This window comes from Megalops cyprinoides, chromosome 24, assembly GCF_013368585.1.
Source record: "Megalops cyprinoides isolate fMegCyp1 chromosome 24, fMegCyp1.pri, whole genome shotgun sequence".
Lineage (NCBI taxonomy): Eukaryota > Metazoa > Chordata > Actinopteri > Elopiformes > Megalopidae > Megalops > Megalops cyprinoides.
The window spans coordinates 12445816-12465284 of record NC_050606.1 but is presented as its reverse complement, the minus strand read 5'-3'; the positions used below and the strand labels follow the sequence as shown (position 1 = coordinate 12465284).

The 19469-nt window shown below is 43.1% G+C and overlaps 1 protein-coding gene across 2 annotated transcripts; it reads left to right on the top strand.

Moving 5' to 3' along the window:
* Positions 1-896: 896 nt before the first annotated feature.
* snap47 (synaptosome associated protein 47) lies at positions 897-15169 on the top strand. Of its 2 annotated transcripts, none has more exons than XM_036519322.1 (5): positions 897-965; positions 2194-2742; positions 3290-3798; positions 5380-5510; positions 15014-15169. In XM_036519322.1, exons 1-5 carry the CDS (start codon positions 958-960, stop codon positions 15158-15160), a joined length of 1344 nt encoding a protein of 447 aa, XP_036375215.1. In that variant the 5' UTR covers positions 897-957; the 3' UTR covers positions 15161-15169. The 2 variants fall into 2 exon arrangements, with proteins under 2 accessions (XP_036375215.1, XP_036375216.1); XM_036519323.1 differs by lacking the exon at positions 897-965 and adding an exon at positions 1008-1079.
* Positions 15170-19469: the final 4300 nt, after the last annotated feature.

Genomic DNA, 19469 nt, shown 5'->3' with positions numbered 1-19469 from the left:
CTTAAGACTTACTTTTTAATTGGTCCTTATTCAGAACAGTGCGGTTTTGCAGGTGTTAATCTATGGACACTCCTGTTGTTAGTTATACAAAGGCTCATTTCTCTTAATAATTGATTGTGGACATCAAATTAATGGATCAAATTAATCATACAGCATATTTAATTTTGGAAATCAACTTTCCATAGTATAGAAAATGATTGGGATTCTGTCAGAGAGGGCTAAAAACTTACACATTCTCTGAGTCAGAAAGGAAGTAACATATAGACATCTAATACACATGCACAATGTTTTTGCTGTACAGTTTTTCTGTCCTCTCGTTGAATAACCATGTGGCAGCAGTAAATGAGGACTGCCCCACGCTGAGAGTAAACTAGCAGCAGAAGAACCTACTGCTGCTGCTACTACTACTACTAATAATAATAATAATAATATATTATTATTATATAATAACAACATATACCATACATAATGTATACCACTGTTTCTATAGCAGCCCAAAGTGCTTCACAATCAGACAAGAATAACATTTGAACATAAATGGTAATAATGTTTAGAAATAAAACCCAATAATGATAAAAGTTCACCATAAGTACAACATCGTTTCTGGGGTTCCTAAACTAATCGTTTAGGAGCCCCACATTTGGAATTAAATAAGCAGTTTCAAATCACTAATCAAATCATTTCAGGATCACCTTTCAGAAACAAAACACAAAAAGGGCAGAGGGTTGTATTCCCAGAGGCAATAACTATAACAAAGTAAAGGTTTCATATCATTAATATTAACTCAGCAGTAACAGACACACGCCATATAGACTTTTTGTGAGCATTCAGTGGAAGAGCTTTTACAGACACAAGCACGTCACTTTTCAGATAACGTCACGGTATTCCACTCTACGCCCATGCGGGCAATTCTGGCAGCCAAAGAAAGCCACCAATGCTCGCTGTGCTGGAGAACCAATGACAAAGTGAGTCCTTCTGCGGTTTCTCGGTGCCTAATTCGGACTCACATCATACTGTATCCCTAATGGATGAAAAAGCATAACAGAAATGTAGCTGAACGACGGAAGCCACATTTAAAGGTTGAGCAAGAAATTGTTTTCCACCACTGCTAATGTAATATGTGCTGAAAACATTCACGTGTTGAAAAACAGTGCTGTCGTGATACATTGCTGCCTAATAGTGTCGCTTTTACTTGTGAACTCGATAGCCAGCTGGCTAGCAGATAGCAAACAGCTAATCGCTAACGTTAGCTGGCAAGCTACATAACAAGCAGAATGTAGACCGGAAACGTAGCTAGCTAGATAGTACTTCGCTAAATCCCATACTTTGTCTATAAATACGGTATTCGCGTTAGTCGTGAGCTCGTTAACAAGATGCCTGTAGCTGTTTGGAAGAAATTGGATCCAAAATATGTAATCTTTGTTTCTTGGCAAGCTGTTTTTGATGGTTTGAATTTTATAGTAGTAGGCTTAACTGCTATTGTCACCTTTGTTGTCAGGGTACCAGTCTAGCTAGCAAACAATTTCCAGTTTTAATTTTTGTTAGCTAGCTAGCTGGCTAACCATGTTATTTGAAATATATTTTTATTAGCTTGCTAGCTGACTGTTTATTTTGCTTATAAGCCATTGAATGCTATGATGTCAACAGAATTGGCCTGCTGATTGTGAAACCTTACGGTAGATAGCAAGCAATACAAATGGGCAGCGTTGGCTTGCTAGTTTTTAATCTTGCCAGCTGTCTAGCTAGCAATCCGATAATATAGCTAGGTAGCTCTAGGGAAATAATAATTAGACCATATATGTGCATTTTAGTGCTGTTGTTTCATGAAAAAGCTGTTCTGAATAAAAGGAAAAGTGCAAAAAAGTGTTACCTGAGCAGAATAGTTTTTTTTAAATCAATTTTGCCTTTGAAATTAATGTACATAAATGTTACCATGGACAAACAAAACAAACGACAAAATAACGCGCTTTTGCTTATTTCTGTTGTGGTCATATTCTGTACATCAGCCAGCAGCATGTGGCATCTTGCTAGCAATAAAATAAATGAAATGTGATACAGCGCTTATAGAGCACAGCAGGTTTCATATGGACAGTTAATGATGTGTCCTACAAGAACCTCTCACATTTACAAAGACATGCTTTGTGATGTTGGAAGTGGGAAAACTTCTGAAGACGTTTGAAATCTCTCCCCTAGGCAAGAATCCAGTCCAAGGCAGCCGAGGCAGGCGTCTCACGAGGGGGGTGAAACGATGAACAGGGACATCCCCATCCACAGCTGGCCCGGGTCCTACTACGTGAACAGCGAGAAGCGGTGGGTGAGCGGCACCCTGTCACTGACGCGCACCACCGTGCGCTTCACGCCCGACCGCGGTGAGGGCAGCCTGGCCAGCTTCCGCCTCTCGCGCATCGTGGAGATCAAGATGGAGTCGTCCAGCTTCATCTTCAGCACGCTCACCGTGCTGGAGGAAGGCAACGTCAAGCACTGGTTCGGCTCGCTGCGGCCCAACCGGGTGGTGGTCTACAACGTGCTGGAGCACTTCTGGAGGGAGAGGCTCCTCTCCCCGACGGGCGCCCAGGCGGCCGAGGCCAAGCCGGGCAAAGGGAAGGAGCTCATAGGCCTGGTGGCCGGGGCCCAGCGGAGGCTGGAAGATACAGGGAAGGTTCTCAGCCACCAGGGGGAGCAGTTCGACAACATCATGCAGGGGCTGGACAAGATCGAGTCTGACCTGGGCGTGGCAGACAAGTACATGACATCGTTTTTTTTTTAATAATCCCCGTTCATAGTTGTCTCTGTGTTGTGGTTAAATGATATTGAAGCCAGTCTGGGACACACAGGCTGGGACCATCAGTGGCACTGGCTGTGGTATTTTCTAAGATGATGGTACTGAGATGTCTGCTGTGGATGTCACTGAAGTGAGGTTGATATGCTGCACTGTGTAGATTTAATTCTGTAGAATGAATTGTGAGTGTATGAAATACCAGTAAGTAGGTCAGTAAGGATATTGGCAAGTGGTCTTAATAGAGACGTTGCATGTCAGTTAGCACGAGAGGTGTAGATCAGAACTAGAGACACTCAAAACTGTTGTTTAGTTCCATTCTTCAGTAACATTGCACTTTCTTTTATGCACAATTGCACATTTTTTGTGAAGGGCGCTATATATTTATATTATTGTTTGATTATAGCATGAAGTATGGGCTCTGTAGGCTCAAGGGTGTTGGCAGGGGACAATGTTCAGTTCTTTGCTTGTAACTGACACAGCCCCCTCTTTTTTCCAAAATGCTGTGACCAGGCTGCTCTCTGAGCTGGAGTCTCCCGCCTGGTGGCCGTTTGGCAAGCTGCCCTGGAGGAGCCAGCAGGAGGCCAAGAGCGAGCACGCCCAGGCCTCGGCCTCCGGGCCCCGCGGCGCCGCCGCCGCCGGCCGGCAGGGCGTGATCGCCAGCATCCCGGCCATCGTCTCCAAGGGCGGGGAGTCGGACCTGCGGCCGGGCTGCCTGACGGTGCTGATGTCCGGGCTGGAGGTGCGCGAGGGTGGCGGCGGGCGGCTCCTGCACCGCTTCGAGAGGGAGGAGGTGGACGACGTGCGGGTGCACAGCCCCTACGAGCTGAGTGTGCGGCAGCGCTTCATCGGCAGGCCCGACATCGGCTACCGGCTGCTCTCCGCCAAGCTGCCTGAGCTGCTGCCGCTACTGGAGATGCAGTACAAGAAGAAGATGGAGTACACTGCCGACTACGCCGCCTTCCAGACCACCCCGGCCGCCTCGCCCTGTGACCCGGAGGGCGGCTCTGTGTGGAGTGCAGGTACTAGCCAAGGCCAGAGTCCTCCAGCAGATTGCACTGTGTCCTCTTTCCGTCACTATTTCCATAGCTTTTATGTCTTTGCTCTGGTTACAGTGAGGCAAAGGAGCCAGTGGACATATTATTCAGTATCTGTGTAAGCTGTGGTACTGATTCCATACCCACTGTTCAAGGTATACGTATTACTGTGGGAAGCGATTATCGGTGAACTGGAGAATTTCACTGATCCTCTTTGACTGAATTGAGAGTTACTGTAGAATTTGTCAGCAAGTTGGTAATGCAGCCAATTGGTGAGACCAGGAATACCTGCTGAAATTCACTAAGCCTAGTGAAAACACACACTTGCTCTACACATCTGATTTAATGTGTAATACTAGAATTCCAGATTCAATTGTGTAGTAAAATATGTTGTTTTAGCTTTTCTCAACACTAATATAGGTGCTGAAGTACAGTAACTGAAAGCTCAGGTATGCTTTCTGGTTTAGCCACATGATGGCGCTAGAGATCTATGACAAGGTGTTGGATCTATGTGTATAAAGACGCAAGCAAATAAGGACTCGTTCATAATAAACATTGGGTACAGCGCACCATCAGGACTGCAGAAAAGATTATTACCTGCCCACACTCCGAGATCTTTTCAATACCAGAGCCAGGAAACGGGCAGGCAAAATCATTGCTGACCCCTCGCCTCCCGGCCACAACATACTTGAACTCCTTCCCTCTGGCAGGTGCCTCAGATCACTGCCCACCAAAACAAGCCAATGCCGGAATAGCTTCTTCCCATACCCCATCACACTGTTGAATTGTTAAACTAGCCACATTTCATCTGCATCTCTGTTCTGTGTGCTCACAGTGAAATAGTTCCACAACTGTAGATGTACATAGCCTGCACTCAGGTAACCTGTTTCTCTTGGCCATTATGGAATAGCTATATATAACACAGTGCAATAGTTGTCTATAACAAATTGTTGAACAGACCCACAGGCTGCACTCGTGTACACTTTAAGTTATTGTGCAGTAGCTGTTAACATATTGTACAGTATCTGCTGATATTTTTTTTCATATACCTCATTCATTCCATCCTTAATCCATTCCATGTATGTGGCCAGTACCCCTGTTGCTGTTTGTTGTACCGCTACTGTTGGATGGTATTTGTTGTTGTCACCTTGGCATTGTATGAAAGCACTGTGAGAGACATTGGAACTGGAGTTAAATTCCTTGTATATGTAAAAGCATACTTGGCCAATGAAGTCTGATTCTGATTCTGTTATTTTGGACTGGCCAAAAGGTAGACTTGTGAAAGCTTTTTAGAGTGCTTGCGTTTAGAGTATATTAAGGTTTATCAGTTGTTACAGTGGTTCAGTGTAGGCCTACTAATGAATTTTTGGCTCATTTCCATGACGTTTTCATAACATTTAGGCTATGTAATATCTCAGGTGTGGCTGACTGCGTGCTCTTGCACTATCAGAAGGCTGGCTGTTCTTTTTGTTTGATCTTGTATTGTGTTAACAAAACATTTAACCGACATGACTGTGGTTAGAACGGTCTATCAATTAAGCAGAAATCTCTGCCCCCCCTCCACAGCAACGGGCTTTATTCAGCGTTGCCAGGAGACGGAGGTGCCCATGGAGGTGCCCGTAGGCGACCTGGCCCAGCTGCAGGTGCAGGTGCTGCAGCCGACGGTGACGGAGGCTGAAGCCCAGGAGCTGAAGCAGGTGAGAGCACTCCGTCCCCCAGCCCCCCCCCCCCCCCCCCCCCCCCCCCAGCCGGGAGGTCACAGCGCTCAGCGTGTCTGACCCCCGATCCCCCGGCAGCTTCCAGTTGCATTATTATAGCTGTGAGTCTGCTAAAATAATAGCCTGTAAATTGTGCATTTTTCCCACTTGTGCTACTATGTAGGTGTACATTTTTCATAGTGGGCATGCAATCTTCGCCACACGTACGGTATTTACACATGGAACTCCAACAACGAGAGAGTAGACATGGAGCGAGGTTGCGAAAACACCACTTTCCTTTCTCTTTTCCTATTTTTCGGTGGTTGTTTTTTCTGCTCTTTAGGTCCCACCTATTGGACCAGTTATCCTGCTCTGTGTTATGGACTGTTTAGTTTATTCAGTTGGTTTGAACTGCCCGTCCACTCCTGTGATGTGGGTTGAGGTTGCCGGCAAATTTAGGATTAGTTATTAGTTTTGCTGTGTAGCACAGCGATAAGATAAGGAATGAGACCAGAATCCAATGCTCGATCAGTAATATTACGCTACTGAGGACCTGAGAAAGCAAATGTTGTGATACATCACTAATCCTGGACATAGAAATGTAAAGAGGGTAAGAGGGACATGTCCTCCCATGTTAAAGGAGTGCATCAGCTTGAAAAATGGGCTTACGATTATGCAAAAACATAAACATGTAAGAAATTACTTCTAAAACCAGTATCAGTTCTTTGACTTAAGAGACGCAATTTTGAATTTTACGGGACCAACAGAATATGATGTCAACAATTCCAATGTGATTGGTCAAGCCAGTTCTGTGGTGGACTGCCCATTAGCCTCTGTAGAAATATTCTGTGGCACTTTGCTTTGAATATCATGCTGAGGTGGATCTGATGGTTTCCACATAAGCAAGTTACGTAGTTAGTCAACTTAAATAATGTTTTCCAGCTTTAGCTTTAATTCAGTCATTTTAACAACAACAATTTAGCATTTTAACAACAACAATTTAGCAACCTTCACTAGTTAAATTATTTAGCTGGCAACATTTAGCAGGTGTGCAGCTACCAAATAAATGAACAAGCTCGCTAGCCGGCTGTATCCTGTGATGTTTTCTAGCTAATGGTTGTTAGCAAGTAATTGATTTGGGGTTGATTTGGGGTAATGTTACGTTTTGAAATCCTTGATTGACACGAGTATGGAAACTCCTGTCAGAGCATTGCTTACTATAGTAATGGTTCTCAGACCGGGAACTTGGACCTGTTGGCATTGTCAGACATGGCCAAGAGGCCTGTGGAAAAATTTTAAATTATGGCCATATGACACCATTCGGGACACAATTTTTTTTCACGTTTGGAGCAGTTGTGCACATTCTGCTTGTTTTTAAGGCTTGTGCCATCTATGCCAATGAATCACATGCAATCACAAATGGGAATGATTGGTTCTGTGACCACCATGCGAAGAACAACCAGTCATGGCTCTAATAGTCATGGAGGGCACTGTAACATTACAGAGAAACACCTATTAACAGTTAGACGGGAATATGATTTATAACAATTCATCTTGTTTTTTTATGTTTTTGCTGCCCCCCCACCCCACCCCACCCATAATCATAAAGGAAATGTACTGTTTGTACCCTCCCTGTGTGCAAAAGAACTGAAAATGAAAGCCAGGTCCCTGTCGCTAAGCTCAAGTCAGAAATGGGGTGGTACTCATTCAGTTTTTGCCATGTTGGCAGGTCTGTATTCCAGATGTAAATCCAGATGTTTCCACACATTGCAAGCTGATATGTTCACTTCACCATGTCAAGACAAACTCCCATTCTAGCTCTGAAAACTAACTGTGTGAGAAAATTCTCTTGATTGTTTTATAATATTTATAATATTTGGCTAAGTATAGGCAGGTATCAGCCTTATTGAAAGCCTTATCTTTGACGTCTGTATTTTTAAGAGATGAGGATTCCTGGCAACATGGCATCTTTCGTTGATGTCTTTAATACCAGTGGAGCATGAGTGCTCTGTGGTATCTGGAGAAGGATGGAGGTGTAGCACGGGGGGTGTGATACAGTAGCTGCCTGTGGAGTGCCGCGGTCAGCATTGCGTCAGGCGGGGAGGGAGCCGCATGAGCGCACAGTCTTTCCATGCTGTGCTTTCGCCAGAGCGCGGCGCAGACAGGCGAGTCAGGTGTCCTGGAATTCCCCTAAACCCCCCCCCCCCCCTCTTCGAGGAAGAAAAAACACACACACCTCCCGACGTAATCGCCCTCGTGTTTCCGCAGGATGCACTCGAGTGCAGGTTTATTGGGGTTCCCGCTGAGGGGCGGTGGTGCCCGCGCTACGCAGGCGAGAACAGCAGAAGCAGTGCAGAAAACTTTCTATGGGTGGCTGGGTTTCACTCTACACACATCTCGAGTCAGACCTTACACCACAGTGAGACCCATTCTCGCTCTACACACATCTCGAGTCAGACCTTACACCACAGTGAGACCCACTCTCGCTGTACACACATCTCGAGTCAGACCTTACACCACAGTGAGACCCACTCTCGCTCTACACACGACTCAAATCACAGACCTTACACCACAGTGAGACCCACTCTCGCTCTACACACGACTCAAATCACAGACCTTACACCACAGTGAGACCCATTCTCACTCTACACACGACTCAAATCACAGACCTTACAACACTGTGAGACCCATTCTCACTCTACACACGGCTCAAATCACAGACCTTACACCACAGTGAGACCCATTCTCACTCTACACACGACTCAAATCACAGACCTTACACCACAGTGAAACCCATTCTCACTCTACACGACTCAAATCACAGACCTTACAACGCTGTGAGACCCATTCTCACTCTACACACGACTCAAATCACAGACCTTACAACACTGTGAGACCCATTCTCACTCTACACACGACTCAAATCACAGACCTTACACCACAGTGAAACCCATTCTCACTCTACACGACTCAAATCACAGACCTTACAACGCTGTGAGACCCATTCTCACTCTACACACGACTCAAATCACAGACCTTACACCACAGTGAAACCCATTCTCACTCTACACGACTCAAATCACAGACCTTACACCACAGTGAAACCTATTCTCACTCTACACACGACTCAAATCACAGACCTTACAACGCTGTGAGACCCATTCTCACTCTACACACGACTCAAATCAGAGACCTTACACCACAGTGAAACCAATTCTCGCTTGACGCAGGCCTCGAGTCATAGGCATTACACCACTGTGGAAACGATTCTCGCTCAACACCTGCCTGGAATCACAGACCCTACAGCACAGTGAAAATGATTCTCACTTGACACATGCATCAAATCACAGACCTTACACTACAGTGAATCCGATTCTCACTCTACACACGCTTCAAATCACAGAATTTATGCCACAGTGAAAACATTACATTGTCATTAGTTACAATGTGTGGGGTGCACATATACTTGGTACAGTGGTATAGTGAGTAATGCCTGCTGAGATTTTTTAGTAAAAAGCAAATTTTATGGTAATATCAAACTCTGAAAGCCCCGAAAGGTGTTTGGACCTACAGTAACAAGCACATGTCAAGTAGACTTGTACAGACTTCTTTGGCATCTGGCATAACAATTACTGACTTTAATTGTCATATGCATGTTCCATTTGTAGTTAAAAACAAGTTGAAGGTTAAGTGTTCATATGTATCCAAAAAAGAAAAAAATCAAAGTGCACTTTAAGAGGTGTAGCACGCTGTGATTTTGAAGATTTCCAGTGCTGTTACCTTGTTGAAATACCGAGACCGTACAAGAGGCTTTGGACAGTGTCTGTTGACTACTGGAGCAGCAGTAAAGTGTAAACAGATGTTGCTTTAAGATGGAAAAGTTTTTGCAACACCAACGGGTTCTTTGATGAAGGGGGGAAATTAAAAATCCTTATGACATATTTAACCCCACACCCCCACCCTCCTTTTTTTTATATTATCAGATCAGAGAGAGCGCTGTTTGCAGTCTCCTGGCCTGGTCAAAAACCGGTCCGCAATCCAATAGCCGAAAGCTTTGATTAATGGCACATTAGCGGTTGGAAAATACAAGAATCATTGAAGGAAATGTTTTAAGGGGTTCTGAGTCCCAAGCTGTACACTGGCAAGGCAAGGCTCGGTGACATTACCGCGGTCCTGTGTGCCACAGGGACAACATGACCAAGAGCAGGCGGAAAATGATTCAGTTTGCATTAGAGTCCTAAGAGGGCCTATAATGACTACCACAATGAAGATTTATTTGTCTTCTTCAATGGTTTGTTCACTTCAAACTAATGTCTCAGAATACCGCCAGGCCGATGCTGTGCATTAGCTGCTCAGGGAAGTCGGTATTGCTGTGAACATTTCCGTTTGTTGAGCCCTGTCTCAAACCACTCCATCACCGCTGTGACATTTCTGTCTGTGAGTCAGTTCACACACAACAGAGCGGCTTCACCTTACACTAAGCTCAGGCAACGTCGAGCGCCGATAAGCCATAATGGTCTTTTGACCGCCATAAAAAGCCCGGACCCTCGATCAAACCGCACGCCTGCAGACACACCCCGTTTTCAAAGCAATTAATTACGCGATTAGGCCTGGCACCGAAAGCCGGGGACGGCCGCGAGCATAATGACATGAAAGGCTCGGCAGCTTAATTTCCCAACCCCCACGCAAGCGCGGAGTGCGATTGAACCTGGCGGCCCGCGACCACTTCTGTCACGGATACTGGATTCCTGGTAATCAGTGGAGTTATCGTACAGTCCCGTTAAATATTTGCCATTCTTTAAAAAAGGGCCCTGTACCAAGCACAAAGGAGGCGCATAGCTTTCATCTGCGCGGCCCCACTACGTCACGGCAGCGCAGTTACTGGGGAAGGGGCAGGGTTCTTCTTTGCTGGGGGCTTTTTGAAGTGGTGGAAATCAAACGCGTGCCGGTTACTTTTGCCTCATTAACCAGACCACATTCTTTTAAACATACATATCTCAGTGATTCTCAGATTGCATTTTTTCTTTCAGAGGACATTCTGAAGTAGGAAATCTGCACAGTTCGACTTGGAGCTAAACTTTGTGGGCTTCGTATGTTCACCCAGGCTTTACTTCTTATTGCAAATCACTGTTTGAAAATTCCATAGAATCTAAATAAACAGAGGCTCAGGAGTATTAACTTGCATTTATGGTTCTGAAGGAATATAGTAAAGAGTACGTCAAAAATATACCACCATATATATCTTAGGATGTCAGCACCATTTCATAGGCTAGCATTTAATTGCCTGTACAGCAAAGTAGTCACAGTGCACTCAGGGAGGGGTTAACACCACCTATGTAGACATTTATTTCTTCATAAACCTGCAGTTTATTTTCCAATCATCAGTCTGTCGATGCTGTCATCCCCATCAAAGCTGTCTTGCGCATTTGCTGACGCTCCAGCAACTGAAGTGTTTGCGGCATTTATTTAAAGGCGGCGTAAACATCCGACTGTCTTGTAGCCATTTCAGGAGGTTTTTTTTGGAATACAAGAGCAGATGTTTTAGTGTTTATGTGTGCTGGTAAAATTCTTCGTAATGTCTGTTATGACAGGCGCACAGTAATTTACACTGCGAGTTAACAAGGAATGAGACGCATACAAAATGAATGTCAGAGGAGCAACAGGCCCAACAATAATAAGCACAGAACATGCAGAATTATAGTAAATAGTCAGCGATTTCAAAAACAGTGCTGAAATAGAAATGTGTAACACAAAAAACTTAAAGTCTCCTTGTTCCGCTATAGAATTCCAAACCTACGTCATACAAAAGTGAATGCAGAACTTAACCTGATCTGTAAAAGCAGCATTACTTTAAATAAGAATAGTAGTGTTTGTGGTTCTGTATTTGTATGTCCAGTTCTGTTATTTATGTACATGCTTATTCCTAGTTTATTCAGCCTTTCCCTCCCCCTGCCACCCTCTCTTGAAAGGCGTGAAGCAAAGTTCCAGTCTGTGCCTGTGCTGAAAGAGAAGGTACTGGTTCAGGATGCTGACATCACTTCCTGGTTGGAGGTGTGGGTCATGGAAATACTGCTGTGCACTCTTGCCTCCATGTTTGGTCTGTCGTCGCATCCGTACAGTATAAGCTAAAGTAATTACGCCAAGCAAAAAAAAAAAAAGCAGAATATAAGGTGGTGTTGCTGTCGCACAGTAGGTGGCCCACCTTGGCCCCCCTCCACAGTTAAAGCTTATATTTCTCTAAACAAACAAAACGCCATTACGGATTCTTAAAAAACATTTTGGTTAATTCCCCGTTGTGAGTGCCGTTAGCTTGTGGTTTCCTCGGTTGTCGCGGCATCTACAGCAACGCAAGATAAGACAATAGGAACAGTGTTCGCCCTGTGTTCTGGAGCCGGGCTAAACAGAAACTCTTTATCCCTCTGATTCTCCAGCAGAATCACCTCTCTGCGCTGAAGGTGTGTTAATGTAGCAGTTTTGCGGCTTTTCTTTCTCTGAAAGCTGAGCAGTGTATTTGAAATACGTTAGTATTAGTATACATTAGTGAGGGCTCGATGGCATCCCTTCTGATTTGAAAAATCAGAATTGTGTGTCTGTATATGTATCTTTTTAGCTATGTCACCTTGTTTCCTGTCAAAGCCTGCTGCAGAAAGGTCTGTATGACAAGAAGAAAGAATCATCAAGAAGAAAAGCGGTGCTGAAGTATGAGCATATAACAGTATTATTTAGCAAATTTGAGCAAATATGTAGTACCTAACAGTTATTCTTAAGAACAACATACATCATACTCTTACCCACAGAGAGCCGAATGATGTTCATTCGTTATCTCAGTGCCAAATGATGTTCTTAGGGTCATACATATAAAAAATCTATATGGATTTTTGGAGACCAGCCGAGCAGCGGAATTCAGAGTCAGTTGAAGCAGTCTGTTGGCACAGGTCGGGAGGCCGTCCAAGAGAGAGTTGAGTAGTCCACGCCAGACAGTACAAGGGCTATACCAGGAGCTGGGGAGACCAGGTGGTGAGAAATGGACAAATTCTTATTCGATTGTTTAGCGAAATCATGCAGAACCTGTCCGTTGAAGTCGTGCGATCTGTGAAAGACAGCTTGACATTAAGAGAGTGTAGAGCAATAATTCTTTTTCCTTTAAAATTGTAGCCTGTGAAATTATTAAATAATGTGTTCAGGTAGATGGAAATATTTGTGGAGCGCTGATTGTGATGCATGTTTTTGCATTTGCATTTGTCAGCTACAGAGGTTCATTTGTAATGTTTCATAATTCATATCTTAAGAGTGACACAGAGAAGATGGAGAGCAATATCAATAGATTGGATGGCAATTTTAGCAGGCAGGATTGCCATCTCCCCCTTTAAAATGCTGAAACAGGAAGGAAACATATTGCAATGCATTTCATTCAGAAAACATATATGAGATCAGTCTTTTGTAGACATCTGTATTGCAGTGGCAGGGCGATCTGATGTCTGTTAAACCAATCAGTGCTTCCGCTGCTGAGTTTGAGCACCCCACACCGCACTGAATTGCGAGTGTGTTTGGCCCTTGCAAACCCCAGGTCAGTGAAGCCAGCGGCTACTTGACCTGCATTGAGCCACCAGCTGCCTTCCCCTGGCAGCCTGGCACAGCTCCTGTGGTCTGCTGCAATGCCCATGTGTACTGGCTGGTGAAGACTGACATAATGTCACTGTGCGTGTGTGTGTGCGCGTGTGTGTGTGTGTGTGTGCGTGTGCGTGTGTGTGTGCGTGCGTGTGCGTGCGTGTGCGTGCGTGTGCGTGCGTGTGTGTGTGTGTGTGTGTGTGTGTGTGTGTGTAGGATATCATAATATTAGCTTAGTAACCGCGGTGGTGGGATTTGGGGCGAGTGTTTATTAGATTTTACTTGGCGTGTCGCTGGTTTGTTTAAGTTGTTCCATTGACTGTGTCGCACGCGGCTACAAGGTTCTGGAGGGCGGCACGTGGAGCGGCCCCCGATTCGTCAGGCACGCGGGAACGAAAAACAGGGGATGCCATCGAGCCCTCACTAATGGCAGCCGCGGCAGAGCCAGTAAATCCCGCATTTAATGGAACCCGGGGATTTCAGACGTGCATTTTATTCCTGTTAAAAAATAGCCACAAGCTGAACGCAATTTATTTCCATTGGCCCTCAGCGGTAATGTGTTCTCCTAGCAGGGTTTCTATTGGCAGGCGGCTTAACGCCATGTGCATTTGTTTATAGTAATGACTGATTAAAAAGTGGAACAATCTTGACTCGGCTTTGCATTGTAAACATGAGGGTTTAAATGGGATCATACACGGAACAAATTAAACACGTTATGTATTTATGTATGTAGTGTGTGTATGTGTCTATATGGATATATGGAGACACTTTGTAACCTGGGTATTTTGTCTAATTTAGGGTGTTTTCAAGTTGGCATATGAACCAAGTAGAAACTTTCTCAGTGTGCAGACTAAAGATGTATGAATTTTGGTGTTGGTAATGCTGTTTGTTCAACGCATGTAAATGAATTAAACATAACACAGAATTTTTGTATTGTCTACAATTCAATGCTAGTTGTACAGTGTCACTTGATATGTCACATTACTGCTGTATTCTCTACTTAAAAACTATTGCATGCCACGAAAGCAGATTATTTCTTACAGATTACTAAAAAATGGCCTTTGCATCAATCAAATGCAAGCACTTACTAATTTTACAAACAGAAGCTCTTGCTAGATATCTGTGTTAAACATGTAAATAAGTAGTGAGGGGAAAAACCAGAATTTGCATAAAAGTGTACCCTGGAGGATTAATGGGTAGATTAAGGTTGACCGGTGCCTAATACAGTTCTGTGCTCATGTGTAGTTCAGTGAGAGCTGTTCTCAAACCTGTTTGAAGTACCAATCCTAATAAACCTCTTCCAAATGGCAGCTCTGCACACATTAGGCAGTGGTGGGTATGTTAAACTGTGGCTGTTATTTTTTCTGACAGTCTTTAGAGGAAACTAGCAGAATGACCCTGATGGTAGCTTTGAGTCAATGCAGTTATGCAAGTGCCTGGCATAGTTTACATTGTACTGATAAAAAGAAAGAAGAATGAGAAAAGGAGATGTCATTATCATCAAGGATCTTCCATGTTTCTCTATGTTTCCCAACGAGAATTGTGTGGCAAATGATTTATATATAGGATCCCAGTTACAATGAGGAGCAAACTACTTTTGTATGAGCAAAGTGTGTAGCCTAGCATTTTGCAGCAAATATAAACACTTGTGGCTGCAACATCTGTTGGATACTTTCATTTGGGAATCATATTACGTGATAACTTGACAGTTAGTTGAAACACATGTAATTTATTTAGGAAACATATTAACACAATTAAGAAACAGATGATGTTATTTTGTGAAACTTTTAAATGATGATATATATATATATTTTGGATTTTAAACAGCTTCAGAAATTTGCCCGAATTTAAACTCTTTGTTCATCATTACTCTTCCTTCCCCCCCCCTGTCCCAGATGCTGATGCAGCTGAAGAACCTGGCCCTGGAGGCGGAGACGGAGCTGGAGCGGCAGGACGAGGCACTGGACGCCATCGCCTCCTCCACCGACCGCGCCACCACGCACATCGAGAAACACACCCGCCGCATGAGGAAGCTGCTGTAGACCGCCCCCCCCACGGGCGACAACCGCCCCAGATGAGTCGCAGTCCCGAGCGGTCACTGCCCCCTTCCACCCCCCCCGCACCTCCACAGCCTCTCTCCCGCCCCCCCCCGGATGAGCCACCTCCTGTCACTGTGCAGCCCTCCAGTCGACCCCACACAGCGCAAACTGAAAATGAGACCACACCCGCGCTGCCGGCTGAATCTATGACTGTTTCATCATAAATCCAGTCAGTAAAAAACAAAAAAAAAACACTAAAAATGATCTGGCAGTGGGCTGGTTTTGGGGGCTTTTTGAATGATTTTATTTCTGTTTATCAATTGTAATTTAGTGCTAATACAGACAAAATGATTTTTTTTTTTTTTTTAACAAGCAGTAGTTAATTGCGGAAGAGTGTACCCTGACGTTGAGCCACACAAGGCTAGTCTGTATAAGGTGAAGCAAATGTTTACAAGCAAATCGTTACGTTATCACATTCATAATAGCTGGTGTTTGTCAGCTGACATGGAATGATATGTTATTGCGGGACACCATTACAGAAAGGGATTCTCAACAGTGGTGCTGAGCTTTGGAGCATGTTTATTTAGTTAATTAATTTATTTATCAGGGAGGGTGTACAATGAAAAAACATTCATGCTCTGTCATGCGATTCATCGTATCCAAGTTAGCCACCAGCTGCTTTTCAGTGGTAGTACATTTCTGGTGATTCTCAGAGGAACCATCCTCAGTAGGAAGGCAGGCATGACAGCTGCAGTCTGGGTTTCCCAATATGCATAGCAAAAAGTTTGATTTTATTTTACATTATATAATTTATTATCATTATTATACAGTTAATTGTTCTATTGTTTAGTTGTTTATTCATTGTTTTCTTATTTAAGTCAAAGTTGATTGCAGTGCAATCCGTGCCCCATCTTCTCCATGTTATTTTTATAAAGAATGGGAAGCTCTGCTTAGGTGAGAAATCTTACTATGGAACTGTTGCATGCCAAATAAATCGCATTGTAATTTAAGTCGTCATAGTTAGAAACTGAAACTTCTTTGTTATGCTCCGCAAAATGCCTGCCAAATTTATGACCACGGTTGTGAAAATGTCATTTAATACATTGCATTTCAAAATTAAGACACACAGATGGAAATCACAGACTTTCAGACAAATCCGTCGTAGCCCTTGTGTTATCTCACTAAATACAAAGAAACACTCCCTACATTAGGTTTCTGTCAGATGGCTGCACTCTACTGTACCACTGTAGCCTCACCTTCGCTATTTTGTTTGTAATTTTAAGCTTTCCTTGCTGCTGGAATTTCTGCTGGTGGAAATTAAAAACGACAACTTCCTTAATTTGCATGTTTCAATGAGGCGTGTCGGACAGATGAAAATGTAGATTTGGTTACAAAGAGAACAGCGTACACAAGATCCTAACAAGATAAGTGCTGTCCTGACAGTTTCATGGCAAAAGACAGAGCAGTGTGAGGTGCCTCAAGGTGGTCAATTAACTTCCAGATTCAGTTTGCTGGATATTGTTACTTATGAGAGTCTTTAATGTAAATTTGGCTTATGCAGTGTTAAATATGGAAATTAAAAACGCAGCTTGGAAAATCAGTTCGACAATGGCGCTCTGGGGCTTGCGTTTGAGACTTTTGTTTTAAATGAATAAGATAAAAGATAGAAATAAGATATAAGAATAAGATAAAAGAATGAGATAAAAATGTCACTTCTGACATCTTAAACACATTAAATAGGCATGGTAAAGGTACCTGCCAGAGGGGGTAAATGCTGACCCTCTGTGTAACACCTCCTTTTTTAAATGATCACTGTTCACCTTGTACATACAGTAGCAATTACACCAGGCAAACTGTGCAGACCTGTATCACAAATGCTGTCAAATGGCAATTTGTAGGTTGCTAGGATATTGTATGGTATGTTCTACATTTTTATATGTATTGTAAGAGTCAGTGGGTTGTGTAATCCTAACTCCAAATCATTCACATAGGAAAATTTACTATATAACTCATTTAGTTAGAAATCGGAAGGTACTGGTTGCTTATGCTGTAATTTATACTGTACATAATAATTTATGATTACCAAGCATCTCAGTTTGTAAAATATCTGCTGGGTGTTGTCTGCCCCCTTTATGTGAAGCTGTTAAGAAAGAGGCAGCAAGGAGTTGGAAAAACGACTAAATATTCAGCTGCATTCCTACTGGGAAAAAACAATATGTGTCACCATGAATAAGGCTTTACATATAATGTGGCAAAGGCTGCTCTTCTTTTGAAGGCTTTATTTACTGAAATTAGTCTGTGATGAGCATTGTGGTCTGGAAAATGCCTGTCTTTAATGATGATTGTAAAGCACGATACAAACAAAAAAAGAATAAAATATGGAAACAATAGACTGTCATTGGTAATTGCTGGCTGCAATTATCACCAAACCTGATATTGACAGCTGAGTGGGAGGCCTGTTTTTTTTCTTTGTGGAATTTAGATTAAGGCATTTTGTTATTACCAGTCTGATCTTATGCTAAATGATCCTTCCCCAATACTCCATACAATTTAGAGTTTTATCATTTTATTTTATTTATTTTGGTTTTGGACTTTGGAGACCATTTTTTTAAAAATTTATATGTTCAATTTTTATGGTCTAATTTCAGTGCTCACTTTATCACAACCCCAGGTTGCCTATATTGGTATGGTTGATGCACCTTGAAACTCTTTACTGGTGAAGTAGTAGGGCCTACAAGTCCCTAAACAGTTAGATATAAATGCCAGGGGCCAGGTCTAGATAAAGAAAATACTCCTCTAGATATTTAAAAATGTTTTTCATTGAGACATTGATGAAAATATTTCCAGCTTGAAGTCTGTAGCAGTTGAATTGTCAGCCAGTTGTAAAAAACAATTTCTGAAGTGCCATTTATTTTGTTCATGTGTCCTGTACAAATGAGTGGTGCCCTCAAGAATTTCTGAAGTCATTTATGAATTTTATTGTTGGCCATTGTAAAGAAAGTAATATATCTGTACCCACAGATACTGTAATTCATGTAAAATATGAAACGTGCATTAAACAGATTGTGCATGCATAATGTAAGGTGTGCATGTTGCACATTTGGTCCACAGTATGACAACAGGTTAATACTCTCTGTTTCACTGTCAGTCAGTTCAGACTGCACTTTGGACCTTTACAGTAATGGTGTACAGGAGCCACCCAGAGCGCGTGAAGCACACTGGTAGAAACAGACCTGTGGGTTTGAAAGTCTAAACTTTTCCTGACCCGTGTGAAAAAAGCGACTTGTTGTTGGAAGATCTCAGTCACTGCGGAGAATTGGCAGGCCGCGGTGTTGATTCGTTCTTCTTCTGCTCTGGATGACCATCCGATACGCAGCGCCGAGTGAATGTGAACGCTGATGCAATCTGTTTATTCTTCGAGAAGGGAGGACCCCCAGTCGCTGTCTCATGCAGGTGTATTGGAACTGGGCTCGGTTGTTTGAGTTCCTTTCCAGTGTAGTCGTGGGAATGTATTATATTAAAGGCCAGTGTGAAATAAGTGTTTATCTTTCCTAAAAGAGTCGTGGACGGTGGGTTCTTTCCTTTACAGAGTTCAAATTTGATTTGATAACTTGAATCAATTATCTTTTAGAATAGCATCTTTAAAAGAGGTTTTATTTTTCTTGTTTCAATATTGCTTTATTTCATTTTACAGTGTTGTGTAGTTAGTAATGAACTGTGCAGGGTGTTCTGTTTTATAGTGAGTTAGTAGTCCCTTTCTTTTACAATAATATACTGTTCTTTCCAGAACGACCAATGGGCTGCACTTTGTCCTAACTCGCACACATAAACCATGTAGACAATAGACATTCAGGTCACTTAATCACTTTTTTAAAATAGTAATAAGATAGTTGTAAAGTAGTATAAAAGTGGTATAAAAGAAAAATGAAATAGACATTTTCAACAATACAAAAAACAATGTAAGAATCTGCTGCTGGATTACAACCCAACATTTCAACGCAACTTAAGTGTTGTTGTCACTTTCATTTCCTTTTTTTAAATTTAATTTCCTCTTTTGCCTCAGTTTAAAGGGAATGGTGCCTATGGTGTGTGGCGAAAAAGACTGCCGCTGGAAGTCATTAGCGTGAAGGACATTTGCACTGATCTTACTCTCCCACTCCTATATGATGTAGACGCTTGGCTTCCAGTAGCCAGACAGAAAAGCCAGAGTCCCCTTGGTGGCCACTCTGGAAGGAGAACCGCGACATGCGATAACATCTAAGGTTTAGTCTCGGACATGAGTGACGGGTTGACGCAGGTCCAACAAGGGGGC